The sequence below is a fragment of the Danaus plexippus genome, chromosome 30 (assembly GCF_018135715.1).
Source record: "Danaus plexippus chromosome 30, MEX_DaPlex, whole genome shotgun sequence".
In the NCBI taxonomy this organism is placed as follows: domain Eukaryota; kingdom Metazoa; phylum Arthropoda; class Insecta; order Lepidoptera; family Nymphalidae; genus Danaus; species Danaus plexippus.
This window is the reverse complement of record NC_083557.1, coordinates 2,442,296-2,456,395: the sequence shown is the minus strand read 5'-3', so window position 1 is coordinate 2,456,395 and position 14,100 is coordinate 2,442,296. Positions and strand designations below refer to the sequence as shown.

The 14,100-nt window shown below is 33.2% G+C and overlaps 1 protein-coding gene across 1 annotated transcript; it reads right to left on the bottom strand.

Moving 5' to 3' along the window:
* Positions 1–1,798: 1,798 nt before the first annotated feature.
* On the bottom strand, positions 1,799–5,357 carry LOC116776454 (uncharacterized). Its single transcript, XM_032669652.2, has 6 exons — positions 5,004–5,357; positions 3,953–4,102; positions 3,546–3,708; positions 2,868–3,046; positions 2,524–2,599; positions 1,799–2,233 (listed from the first exon to the last, which is right to left on the bottom strand). Exons 1-6 carry the CDS (start codon positions 5,259–5,261, stop codon positions 1,977–1,979), a joined length of 1,083 nt encoding a protein of 360 aa, XP_032525543.2. The 5' UTR covers positions 5,262–5,357; the 3' UTR covers positions 1,799–1,976.
* Between the last annotated feature and the right edge of the window lie 8,743 nt (positions 5,358–14,100).

The window sequence follows — 14,100 nt, the reverse complement described above, 5'->3', positions numbered from 1 at the left end:
AAAAATTTTTAGTTTGTTAGAGGAATTTTACTATAAGGGCTCCTAATAAAAATTAGTCTCAATATCGGGAACAGTAAAATTTGTTAGTTATTACATTAATATATTTAAAGAACGATATTAACAGCAAGAAAGTTAAAACTTACATCGAAATGATCCTCACAAAAATACATTTTGGAATCCGAAGCTACAATTTCGTCCCGTCTCGCTAGTTGTAGCCACTTTTTACGTATCTGTTCCTTTCGAGGCACATGTACAAATAGTTTTTTTGGTGTTTTGATTGATGAACTTTCACACTGAGGTACTATACAATATTTATAAAACTTGTGATCCATTTTAATAGATAATTTGTAAAAACTTATTAACTACTCAACCAAACAGCGCTTTGTTTTGCAACCTGTGACGTAACATGGCCCCTCGCATGACAGTTTGGCGCGTTTTGTAGACATTATGTCAAATGGTTCATAAAAATATAAAATAATATAGCTTTCAGATTGCACTTTACTGAAATTATAATGTATCAAATAAATTAGGCCATAAAGCACACGATCGTTTAGTTTTTCAAAATAAGTCAACTATACTGTTATTTACGGATGGGAAAGTGAGATTATGAAATAAAATATATTGAATAAAAGAGACACCGATACTCAAAATAGCGCCAATATCTCGAAGTCGTATAATGATATAAGTAAATACCAACGTTCTAAACTCACTAGAACATACAGTGACCGCTGATTATTCAGGAGTTTCCTGACTTTAATATGGCGGGAAAACAGAAACTGCGAATACATAATGGTAAGTTGTATGACAGAGGATTAGTTCCAAAATTCCGATATAAGTAAAAGTCAACTTAAATGAAACTAGTATTATTCGGATTTACTACGCGGATTTTATTATTTAAAAACTACATAATCCCTCGTCTGCCCGTGATCACGGTTGCTGCAAAGTAACCGAAACGTCGGGATTATGTAGTGTTTAAATAATAAAATCCGCGTAGTAAATCCGAATAATACTAGTTTCATTTAAATGATACTCGCGAAAATCTTAGATCTCATTAAAAGTCAACTTAATAGTGATTTTTTTAAAGAACCTGGTACAATTAGTCTTCACCTGAACCATATCGTATGACTAGGTCCATGGGATTGGGGTCTTTAATTCATTTTTTTTGCATATATATAAAATTTTCGCCGCCATTACAGTTTAAAATACATTTAACAACTGATCGTTGAAGTTGAACGTGATGTAGGTTGAAACGGCTCTAAAACGTAAACAATTGAGTATTTCTATATTTAACGAGGGCGCGAATAGTCACGCAGAATGACGCTTGCTAGGGGACGGAACGTACATAGAATTTAACAAGACTTTACGCATTGAATTGTGTATTTTTTTTATGCTATGGCTTCATTCGCACTAGAATCGTATAATATTTTGCGAATATCAACGTTATTATTTGTCGGACGAATTATAATATTGAGTACCGTGTGGAGGAATCACGAAGGAGTTTGTCCAATAGAAAAGGCTTTTATTTGATTATTATTTTTTTAATGGAAGTCTCTTTGTTGAAGTTGCTTTACAAAAGGAAGTTACTTTTGGAAGTTGCTTTACAAAAACAGCAGCAAATAAAACGTCACAAATCAAAGAAAAACTGAATATTTACAGCGATTACATCTAACATGATTATTAACTTCGACAGTAACCAACCAACGGACATTAATTATTAATGTAAATATTCTTAAATGTAAAAATATCCCAAACTGTACGCCATACCTATCAGAACGAAACGAAAAAAAAAACAACCACCAAAAAGTTACTATATATTTGTTTGTTAAACATTTATATAAAGCTTACAATGTTATATAAAACCAAGCGGCCGGCGGCGAGGACGATCCGCGCTCAGCTCACAGCCAGACGACATCAATAACAAAAATCACAAAAACAATTTAAAGCAACAACAAACATTAACAGGCGAAACACTTGAGTCAACTCAAACGGCCGAATATGTTACTAAAGATGACCGCCGCGCACATCACGATGCCGAGGCCCGTTAGTATCTGATTAGAGTCTAAGCCCTTTTCGATGTGGTTCTCGTCGTCGTTGTCGTGCTCGTGGTGGACGGCGGACAAGGCTTTGGCCAGTTCAGCGTCAGATTTCGCGCTGTTCTGTGACGCGGCCAGTATCAGCCGTTTTATTTCACGCATCTGAGTTTCCAACACGTGATCTTGGTGATTCAAGTGGTCTAGGACAAGTGAAAAGGTTAATGACCTCCCAAATATATGTATATATATGTATGTCAAACAACCCATCAGGAGAACAAAACGACATAAAAATTTTAATACATAATTAGTTATACCAATTTTGGTGAAGCTTTTAATAAGTTATAGTATATGTAATCCCAGCGATACAATACGCTTTATACAAATTAATCCACGTCAGCAACTATATATTGACAAAGTTTCATCAAAAAAAGTTCAATAATTCCTATGTAACAAGGGTTGAAACAAATTAAATATATATAATATTTTATACCTATCAGCGACGATTGCTTGTTTATGAGATTGTTGATGTTATCCTGCATTACGGTCAGGTTGTTTGCGAGTTGCTCCTGGAACGTAAAAATACATGTAATATAACCTTTGACCTCTGATAGTATCAGAAACAAAGGAATGCCGTCAGCCTTATATATTAACATCCTAAATATAAGTTGGTAATGTTGATTGAGACGACACTTCTCATCATTCCATGGAGTCACCGCGCGAGTGCCGGGTCCATGATGCAGGGAGGATCTTCAACAGTGCCTGGGACTTGAAACCCAGGTGTAAGTTTAAGGGACCCTAACTAACGCGCGTTAAACGCTCTAGTCGGCACGGTACCTGGTAAGCAAATTCCGTCTTCATAGCTTCGGCTATGTCCGCCTTGTTGGCGGCTCCTCCACCAGCTACTGTGTACAGGACGCTGGCTGTTCTCGCCATTTGCTGTTCCATCATATCACGGAATTCAGCCATTTTGAGATGATTGTTGATGGTCGAACCCGCTATCCCTAAAACTGTACCTGGAAGATATACATAAACATATTCTAGTGTATGCAAATCTCAGAGATATATATGTTTGGCACTAAGATAGTGTTTATACAAGGACCGACCGATCCAAAAGTGAAGAAAATAAGAATACATAAAAAAAATTAGATTATGTCTCATATGCCTCCCCATTCACTATACAAATTGTATAAATAAGCCACGAGCAAGTAAAGTCAGTCTTTGCTAAAATATTTCACTAACCGAAGCCAGTACAGCTTCTTTGTCATTTATTTTAGATACACCCTCGTATATAAGATGAAGCGGTTGTAAGCTTTTTACAATTAACATATTAAAGAATAGAGATTTCCAATTTCAAAGAAGATATTCTTATTTTGGTCATAATATACAATGCCGTCACCTAGATTGTCTATGCTGCATTTATGTTTATTTACATATTTATAATCTGTACCTTATGATGTACTCAAAAAGCACAGATGAAAAATTTTATACAAAAAAAAAAAACATATTTCTTACCAAGTATAGAAGCAACAATATACCAATATTTATTTCTCTCAGCGTGGGCCCTCTCCCTCTCGTGTCCCAGCTTCACAGCCGCTGACATTGTTGCAAACAATTCTCTCTCTTCCCTCTCAGCTTCAAAGAAAAGTGTTCGGAGTGCACGCTCCTGGATTATTAACTGTCAAAACGGTACATTATTTAATATGGCAGCATTTAATAAGACATTGTAAATAAAATATGGGATAAAAGTATTAAAAAAAAATTATAAGACTATATACTCATAAATTTTTTTAAAACAACAGAATTAATAAGCCTAATTTATACTATTTTTTTTTTTATAAAACTGGCAATACTGACCTTTGTCACTAACTTAAGTAACTTAGGTAAAATAAGTTTTTATAGGGACTATAATCAAGCCAAACCTTGTGCTCCTCCGTACAGAGATGTAGATATTTTTCATCGCCTTTCATAGTATTCTGCATTTCCGAATGCAGTTCCTTCAATCTAGCATCTATTGCGGCTAGCTCACGTCCTAAATCACGTCTACGGTCTTGGGCCGTCACGAAACGTTCCTAGATATACGTCACATAGTTTCATCAAACATATTTATATTCCTATTATATCGATTGAATAATACAAATAGTCTTTCATTAACGATGTACTTCTTTTGAGAAAACTCAATAATAATATTGTCGAGAGAAAATCACATAAAGCAGCATTAAAATGGGAAAGAGAGATCTATAACTGAACTATAGTAGCAAAATTATAGAAAATTATACGATTAGTTCTAAATATCGCCAGTTAAATGTTGACTTTTTTTTAAATATAATCATGGTAATATATAAAGATATATAAATCTGTAAGAAATAAATAGTTTATATAATTAAAAAGTTAATTATAAGTTAATGGTTATATATTTCTCTCATGAAAGATCCTTTTGAATTTTTCAGTTAGAAAGTCACTAACTGATATATGAGTTTTATTGTTTTCACATTTTACTAAAAATGTATCTCATATTGAGAATAATTGTAAGTATAAATACTTTTAAATATAATGACATCAAAGAATTTTGCATGTACTCATTTTGATGCAACACAGCTTTTCGCAAACTACGCATTTTTATTATATTGTAATTAAGTTACGCTTTCATCCCATCTGTCCATGGTTGTGGTGTTGTAAAGATCGAAAAGGTCGGGTTTGTGTACTTACAATATAATAAAAATGCGTAGTAGTGTTACACTCACATGTAATAAGATTACTTACAATGTAACACAAGTATTTTTGTTCGCAACTTATGCCAACAAAAATACTCGTGTTACTAATAAAACTCGCGAAAATCTTAGATCTCATTAACTTATGACATATTTCATTGCTTACGCACTTTAATACTGATACAGTATTGAGTGTTAAAAAACGTTTACCTTTGAACCGTCGTCATTAAAAGATGTATTATAACCATATTCGTGAACCTACCTGTGCTTCGACGACCGTGTTCTGTATCGCCATAATTTCCTCGATACCTGTGAATTTCTCGTATCTAGACACCAGTTCCTTAACCTTGTTGGTGACACCTTCGTGTCTGAACTTCTCGGCGATAGCAGTAACTCTATTAGCCGGGACATATTTGCTGATCAAGTGTTCGACCCTTTCGCGACTGTTACTACCTTTTAGTTGAGGTATAAAGATTCTGTCTTTCACCTTTTGCGCGATCTGACGGAGGCGGTCGGTCATGGTTTCATATTATTAAATAAATAAGATAGTTATTAATCCTGTATTATCATTTTTGTTGAGCTATGATTTCATTTTTATATTTATTGACAGCTGCTTGTCAAACACTGTCATTTTGACATCACTAGGGATGTTATTATGGCAAGCTTCAATTAATATTGAAATAATAAAGATAACCAAATATTTAAATATATAAACTAACATATAATGTAACGTTTAATTAAAATTATTAATTTAACGTGTCTATCATATGACGTAAAGCAGTTTATAGGTTTTAAGCATACAACAGCTATATACATGTTAAGATAATACAATTCAGTATAAAAAATCAAATCTCATTCGAGAAGCTTCTTGAACCCATAGTGGAAAAATCAAATATATGATCAATTTTGTTTTGTATTTTTCTGATGTATCAGTAATGCGATGCTTAATGAAATTCACCAGGGAATTTACAAGATGAACATTAATGGTTAAATACTATAAAACGGCTAATAATCTCTGTAAATGTACAATCTGTAGTAATTTTGTTAGTTTTGAAATATATTTATAAATTTGGAAAACATATACATATATATTTTGTTATATTACAATACATTCTTTTGTTTCTAAAAACAATTTGCCAGTACAGTTTCCACGGATATTTTTACATGAAGTATATTATTAGAAATACCTTATATATAAAAAAATAAATAAAGCAAAAACAAACAATAAATATGTATTTACAATAATAATAAAAAAAAAACTACACCCGAATGTTATTTTACATAACACTATTTAAGGATTGTTCTTTAAACTTCAAGTACATTTAAAGATATGTATTTGAATTAAAATTTTCAATTATATAGATAATATTTATAATATAGTTATAATCATTACCACATATGACAAGAAAGCTATTTTTTGTTATAATTGGTTCTACAAAATGGAACAAAAAAATTCTGTTTCAGACGTCATGTTGGATGAGATCAATTAAGTCGAATTTTGTTTAGTAGGTATTCCGAGTCAATGGAGTAGGTAGTTAAAATTCCTAAATAAACATAAAATGTCCCAACGAATAATAGCGGGAACTCTATTTATTTGCAAACTTGTGTATTAACCTTTTAAATTATTTATTTTAAACATTCTCTATCGCTTTAATTCTGTTCAAGTAATAGAGGTTCCAAATATAAGACGCAAATATCAATTAGGAACTAACAAGACTATTATAAAGTAAATTAAAAGTTTATATATTTTTAAAACCTTGACGAAACATGAAACCTAACATTAAGTATTCTCCCGCAAAAATATTCTCAACGTGTCTTCCAAACGTAAGCCCCTGATCAAGAGTTACCCCAAGGTCTCTAAGCTCAGTCACCCCAGCCAGATGATTGCCAAGTATATGATAATCGTAAGAAATAGTTGCCTTTCTTTGGATAATGTTATTACATGGCACTTATCAATGTTTAAATGTAAACCATTGTCCATTAGTGATGCTGTATTGTCCAAAGGAAATTAAGTGTTTTTGTAGATTGTAACAGCCCGTATGGCCGTTTATAACGTTATAAATCTTAGTGTCATCGGCGTACAGTAAAATGTTTGAGTATTCGAGACATGTGAGCCCTGGGGAACTCCTGTTGATATCGGAACAAAGGTAGATGAAAATATCTGAACTGCCACTGGCTGATTACTAACCTTCAAGTAGGATTTCAACCATATAAGTCACCATTCACACCAGCAAGACAAAGTTTCCTTATAAGAAGTGAGTGTGAAATATTATCGAAGGCCTCTGAATAATCGGTGTACACGGCATCCACGTGAGACACGTCTTCTGAAGCGTCAACATCAAGAAGTTCACAGAAATCGGTTTTTTAATAAATCAGCGTTGTGCTGTTGTACAAAAAGGTCGGAATAACGAAAAAAGAGAGAATAATTGATGACTTTGTTATTCGGGTACCTATAGTTTGTGACACCATGCCTATCACCACTTTTATATATCGGAACTAACATAAACCTTTAAGTGAAACTAATATTTTTCGGATATACTACGCATGCTTTATTTTTGGTTAAAACTACATACTCCCGACGTTTCGGTTACTTTTCAGCAACCGTGATCACGGACAGACGAGATGTGAATGTCCGTCAGTTGCTCCTGTTATTTTCACTGATGATTTAAATGAATAAAACTCGCGAAACTCTTAAATCTCATAACATAGACTTTTACCATGTGGAGGGTAATTACCCGGATTTTAATGATAATTAAATAAGATAAAAAAACGAAAAGAAAGTTGTTAGTAACATCTTTTGAGAAAGACCTGATGAAGTGAGTCTGGGCCCCGGCCCTTTTTTATATTGAAGTTTAATAGATATTTTTTACTCGATTATAACGAATGTGGATATTGTTAATCGATATTTTATTATAGTAATTTGAATAACCTGTTAAGTTACCTACAGGGTTGCGATCAATTTTCGAAAACAGACTGAAATAGTGACGCAAACAATCTGAAATATATTAGTCATCGGATCCCATCTATTTGGTACATCATTACTTCCTCGATTCCATTCAGTGAAAGTTCAAAATTGTATGGAATTGTAAATAGTGTTGCGTTCGGCGTCACTGACTTAATTATTATAGCGATTAAGTTGTCTTGTTTGTTTATCTAATTCAGAAAATCGGTAATAGTCACAAGTCCAAACATAAATCTAACATTTTTTATTGACGAACTTTATTTAAGGTTTCGAGAAGTACTTTAGATATTTGGCTTTATCATATAAAATTTAACATGGCGTCCAGCGATCAATTATGGTACTAGCGACAGAATAAAAATTGTATACAGATAATATGCTATCAGGTCGAAGTTCCTGTATCCAGTTATACCAGGATCTGCTACCAAATTATTTTTGATGACAGTAATTTGTACTGACATTGATGACCAGTATAATGGACATCCTCAGGAACTGGTAGCGGCGGGGTTCCTTCAACATTACAATGAAGGTTAGACATTATTAGATCTAGAAGTCTATCATTACCAGCCAGTAAAATTAATGAAAGCGAACAGTTGCGTAATTAAAATATTTTCACGGGCATTCAATATGATAGGGCCTTCCTCAGACCCCAATGACCAAATTGCATCCCTTATATTAAAGTCGCCTAGAACAGTTTTGTCGTTTGGATTGTTTAAACTTAAGTCGGGCACAAATTCAATAGGCAAAGACTCATTATCACATTGGTGGACGTTTTGAGGAAAATAACAACAAAACAGGTGCAAGTATTGATGAATGGAACCTTCAGATAATATTAAGGTTATGTAAGTGACGTCTGCAAGCGGAAGGGATGGAAGATCATCTAAGGGTTTCCACTGAAACCTTTCCACGTCGCACCGCTATGAGACTTCCACCACCCACCCATTGTGTTGTTTATAGTTGCGATCATTACGGTAAACGGCATAACGCGGTCCAAACAGTTTCCCGCCAAAAAAACCAGACACGAGCCAGGTTTCACTAAGACAGATAACGTCATATTCAGGTTGCAGAAGGTTAGAATACGAGAATTGATTGAATAGAATTGATTTAAAATTTAAAATTTTATTTATTGATTTCTCGTGGAATTGATTTTCTGTAATTTTCAAAAATATCCCACGATTCCACGATTCGAAAAGAAAGAATTGATTTTGTTTATGCTAAATAGATTAATCTTATTGATAATTTACGTTTTGATAGAGAATTTAAGAATTCATAATAAAATAATGAAAAAAATTATATTGTTTGTGTGTAAAAAGTTTATTATAGAAGATACGTTCTATATATTACGAACAAAATTATAAAAGAAGTAGAGAAACAATCACTACCATAAATATATTCTACATCAGTCGAAAGTAATTAAATGCAAAAAACAATCCTCAAAATTTTGTTAACATTAAACATTAAAATAAAGGTGTGTATATAAATGTGAAAAATAATCTTTTATTTCGTGTAGTCTGATCTAAGATTTTAACTAATAATAATAAAAGGAATTCTAACTACGGTTAGTTAAAAAAATATATAAATAACATAGGTATAGTTTTTACGCAGAGCGCCAAAGGTTATAACTAAGACCTTACTCATCGGCTGCGTTATAACCATCAAAGTGACTTAATAAGAAAAAAAACCAAGGCCCATCAAGAGAAATATTTGACGTATACATATATATAACCTTTTTTTACGATGACAATTAACAATATCTTTTCGTTTCCTCTTGCAAGACATAAAATTTTATGTCACATGTATCAAGCCAGTGGAATGTGGCAAGCGTCAGCCAGCAAAATAAAAAAAATATCCAGGTATTGACCATCCTTTAAAGAAATTACGAGTGATATTAAAATTAACTATCCCGTATATTTAACCGGTAATGTGTCTTATTGAACTTTTTAATATAATATTTCTACATAGAATTGTTTAAACAACGCAATGTTTAATTTTATTTCAATTAAAAATCCAAAAACGCGGTTACGAACAGGGGTAACTAGTCTATACATATAAATAAAATTGGACTGTCTGTTTGTAATATTGAAATGACCGGTTTTTACTACATGCATATAAATATGTATGCGGTACATAGACCAAAATATTTTTTTTTTACAATTTGTCTGGCTGTCTGTCTGTTTGTTCCGGCTAGTCTCTGAAATGGCTGGACCGATTTTTACGGGACTTTTATATGCAGGTAGCTGATGTAATGAGGAGTAACTTAGGGTACTTTTTATTAAGATCCCGAATCCCTATCCCGAAATTATAACGAGCGAGTGGGAGGCAGGGCGCGTACGGAGCTTAAGTTTTTTCATTGTTTCTTATTGTTTTTCTTACGCAGACGGAGTCGCGGGTAACAGCTAGTTTAACATATAATTTAAACTAATTATTATATAAAGTTAAAACAAAATTATTTATGTATACGCCTGAATAAGAGTAATTATATTTAGTGTTCGGAAAACCATTTTAGCGGGAAACATTAAATGATAGAAATAAGATGACTCCCTAATTTTTCATTGAAGGCGGTAGACCCTAGCTATGGTCAAGTAACTACATCACGAACATGGACTGGCTCGACCGGGGAAGTACCTCTCAAAGAAGATCGGCGTGAAGTAGTCTTTTCACTTTTGTGGCTGCGTTTCGTCCGATGAGTGAGAAAGCCGGTTGCCCTTTCTCTTTCCCACCCTTTCCTCTCCCAGAATCAAGGTCGGCAACGCATCCGCAACATTCCTTATGTTGCTGATGGCCATGCGCGACAGTGACTACCTCCCATCAAGTAGACCGTCTCTTCCGTTGCCGCCATTGATAAAAAAAAAACAAATCGCAAAATACGTTTATGGTATTTCTGTACATAGATAATTCATTGCTTGTAGCCGTGAACAGGAAATCTTTGGATGAGTTTATAATGAAGGTTATAACCACTTTGTGGATAACAAACGAAAATCGCTTAAATGAACTTGAACGGTATAATGAGGTTATCTCGTTATGGTCTTTAGTTTTGTCTTGAATTTACACAAATTGAATCAAATATTTAAGTTATCATATATTATTTCTGAATATAAACTTTAAATACTTTTGAAGTTATTTTAGGTTATTAAATTTTTTTGTATTTCGTATTTTTTTTTACTGTGCAACATTCAGGCTATGATCAAAGTTGATCCATCATCGCGGAATAATAAAGTTTAACAAGTGCGAGTCGGACTCGCCCATGAAGGGTTCCGTAGCAGCAAGTGGATGACATAATGTAAAAGTTATTGTAATGCGTTGTAGCTTTGATCGATGTTTTATGAAAAAAAATAAGTTGGTTTTACATAGTGTTTGTATGAACGACAAAGTTGTTTATGCGTTTTTTGAAAATGTATTATTTCTTAATAACTAATAATGATATCTCGTTCAAACCAATTTTCGTTGAAAGTTTCCATTGGACTCTACAGCATGTATTTTTTTTAGTTTTCTCACTCTCTTATTATATAAGTTAGAGGGGGGGGGGGGGGGCACTTTTTTTCCACTTTGGAAGCGTCTATCTTTCAAACAATTGATTTTGACGAAAAATGGTTTTAAAAACCTTCATGTCTTTTTTACAGCCTTATCCATTGACACCCATCACGTATAGGTCAGCTGAAAACTATATATATTTTTTTATCAGTTCCACGTATGAAGTGCCCCCCTTTAATTTTCAAATTTATTAATTTTCATTCAAAATTTAAATAGCGGTTACCAGAATACATCAACCTACAAAGTTTCAACTATGTGAGCCCAACAATTTCGGAAATAAATGGCTGTGACATACGGACGGACAGACATGACGAACCTATAAGGGTTACGTATTTTGCCATTTGGCTACCGAACTCTAAAAATACCTAATTTATTTTGCATAAAAAAAATAAAACGATAAAATTTAAAACCTTTTTATACTCGGTTAACATTCACAGACTTATATATATATAAATATATATATATATATACATATATATATATAGGTTTAAATAGATCTAGAATGCTCTAGAAATTAACCGTTCTGTGTCAATAACAGCAGCCACAATGAGATCGACCTTTGTTTCTGTGACAGATCTATTTAACGTGATCTCGTCTCAAATTAATTATATATTGTTTATTTTTTATGTATAATATTCTGATAAAAGTTTATTCGCACATGACCCCAACAAATAGTTGCTAAATCAACTTTATTACAGGTTTATTAATTTGTTATTTTCAATATTAATTCCACAGATAAAAAAATATATATATATATATACTTTTTATATATATTATTACGAAAGGCTATGGACTATAGTTATTCTTCCGATGTGGATTAAAATAATATTTTTTATATTTAAAAATACTTATTGTCTTTGTCATATTGTTGTTTTTAGTTCTGAATTGCTCAGAACACATATTAAAATTACCCAACATATTACAAATATAAATGTAACAGAATTTTATATATTTTATATTAAAATAATGTTTATTACACAAAAATTAAATGTGTGTACCACATAGACGTTTTTCATTGAGACGAAACCTCTCATTATTCCATGGATTCAGCGCGCGGGTACCGGGTCCATGATGCAAGGAGGAGCTTCAACAGTGCCTGGGACATGCGACCCAGGTGTAGGTTTAAGGCCCCTATATAACGCGCGTTAAACGCTCACCTCCACCGTCCAAGCTCCTCTCTACCTAACCAAATTTGAAACGAACCTACTAAGTACGTACCTGCCTTCGAAGTACGTCCTAAGAATGAATTGATGATATAACACGTAATCCACTTATGCATACGAGTATGAATGATAATTGTAAACTGCAAGTGTTTAGTTCGATAATGCGAACGTTTGGTAAGGATAATACTGGTAAGTTCATGTAAGTACTTGTTACAAGAGAATTGTTTGTTTAAAGTACTATAGAAATATTGGTTAGGATTATTAGATTTGACTGAAGGAATATAGTCGTAATGTCAACAATGACATCCGTCAACGAAAGTATTTATATAAGCGATCATAGTAATAAATTAATCTCATTTAATGATGTTTATTATAGTAATGTCGTTCATAACAATAAAACAGTCCGTATGAGTGTTTTATACAACAATCCTCAGGGACGAGAGGGTTCATGAACAAAGAGAAAATATACTTGCTATTTATAAAAAGATCGTGACATTCACCGAGACAGATATAATTTATAATGATTGTAATTACAATTTTTTTGTATTAATATTTGTAAATACGGCTGCCTCACCGATTGCTTTCAGTCCACAATATTGTTCTTCACTAGTTTTTCATTAGATTTGTGCAAGGATGAGGGAAGCTATTGTAAACGTTCGACGTTTTGATTGGTCTAGACCAGCGGACCCAAACTTATTTTGTCTCCTGCCCAATGAGAATAAATAATTTTCTAGCGCCTCCATTTTTTTTTACCTTCTGAAAAACCACTATAACTTTGCTTAGCTGAATGTTATTACAAACCTTCTCCATGCGAGAAGAGGCTTATGCTCAGCAGTGGGCTTCCATAGGCTGATGATGATTACAAATCACCCCCCACGCCTCTGCACAACACCCGCATTTTTCTGGGCCTCTTACCGCCTTTAGACCTGTGACTCCTCTAGGGAACATTATCGCCCACTCCGGGATAGGCTGCTTTACAGCATCCGTGATCAGCAGACGAGATGGAAGTGACGTGAGGAGAAATTTATGATAAAATGTAACGTAATAAATCGAAGTCGTATATGCAAAAACTATACTTTCATTTAATATAGATTTCATTTGTGCTAGGATCAGAAAAAGTCTACAACTTAGTTAACGAAATTAACTAAAGTATTACTTTCTATAACGAAGTGCTCTTAATGGTTTGAAAATTGAATACGTGCTGGGATATTACTATTTCATCTCCTGAAGAATACCGTCCGCAACGGAGAATTCTAATGTCACAGAATTCTCTAGCAAATTATATCTACGTCAATGAATACAGACAGGCGGGAATAAATATACTAATATTCCTGTGGTGGAAATTTAAATCAACCAGGATTACTACTACAGAGAAGAAGAGAGGAGAGAAAAGAGGTTAGAATTAATCCTATGTATCCTATTCCTATGCACACGATTCATTGTCAGGCGTACCGTGATAATTGTCTTAGAAGCACGTATTAAAATTGTTACAGGAAGAAAATAAAGCTCATAGTATCTGATAGGAGAGAGGACAAAACAGATCAATAGTCAAAATATATCCATATGTATCGTTAGTTGAATGCAAACTGAATTCTTCGTACTTAATTCCTGTACCTCTTCATTTAAAAATACATTACTCTAAGATGAAAAATAGCTTTGCCAGAGCAAGCATTGAAATAGAAGATGTATGAAATTTCCAATTTATT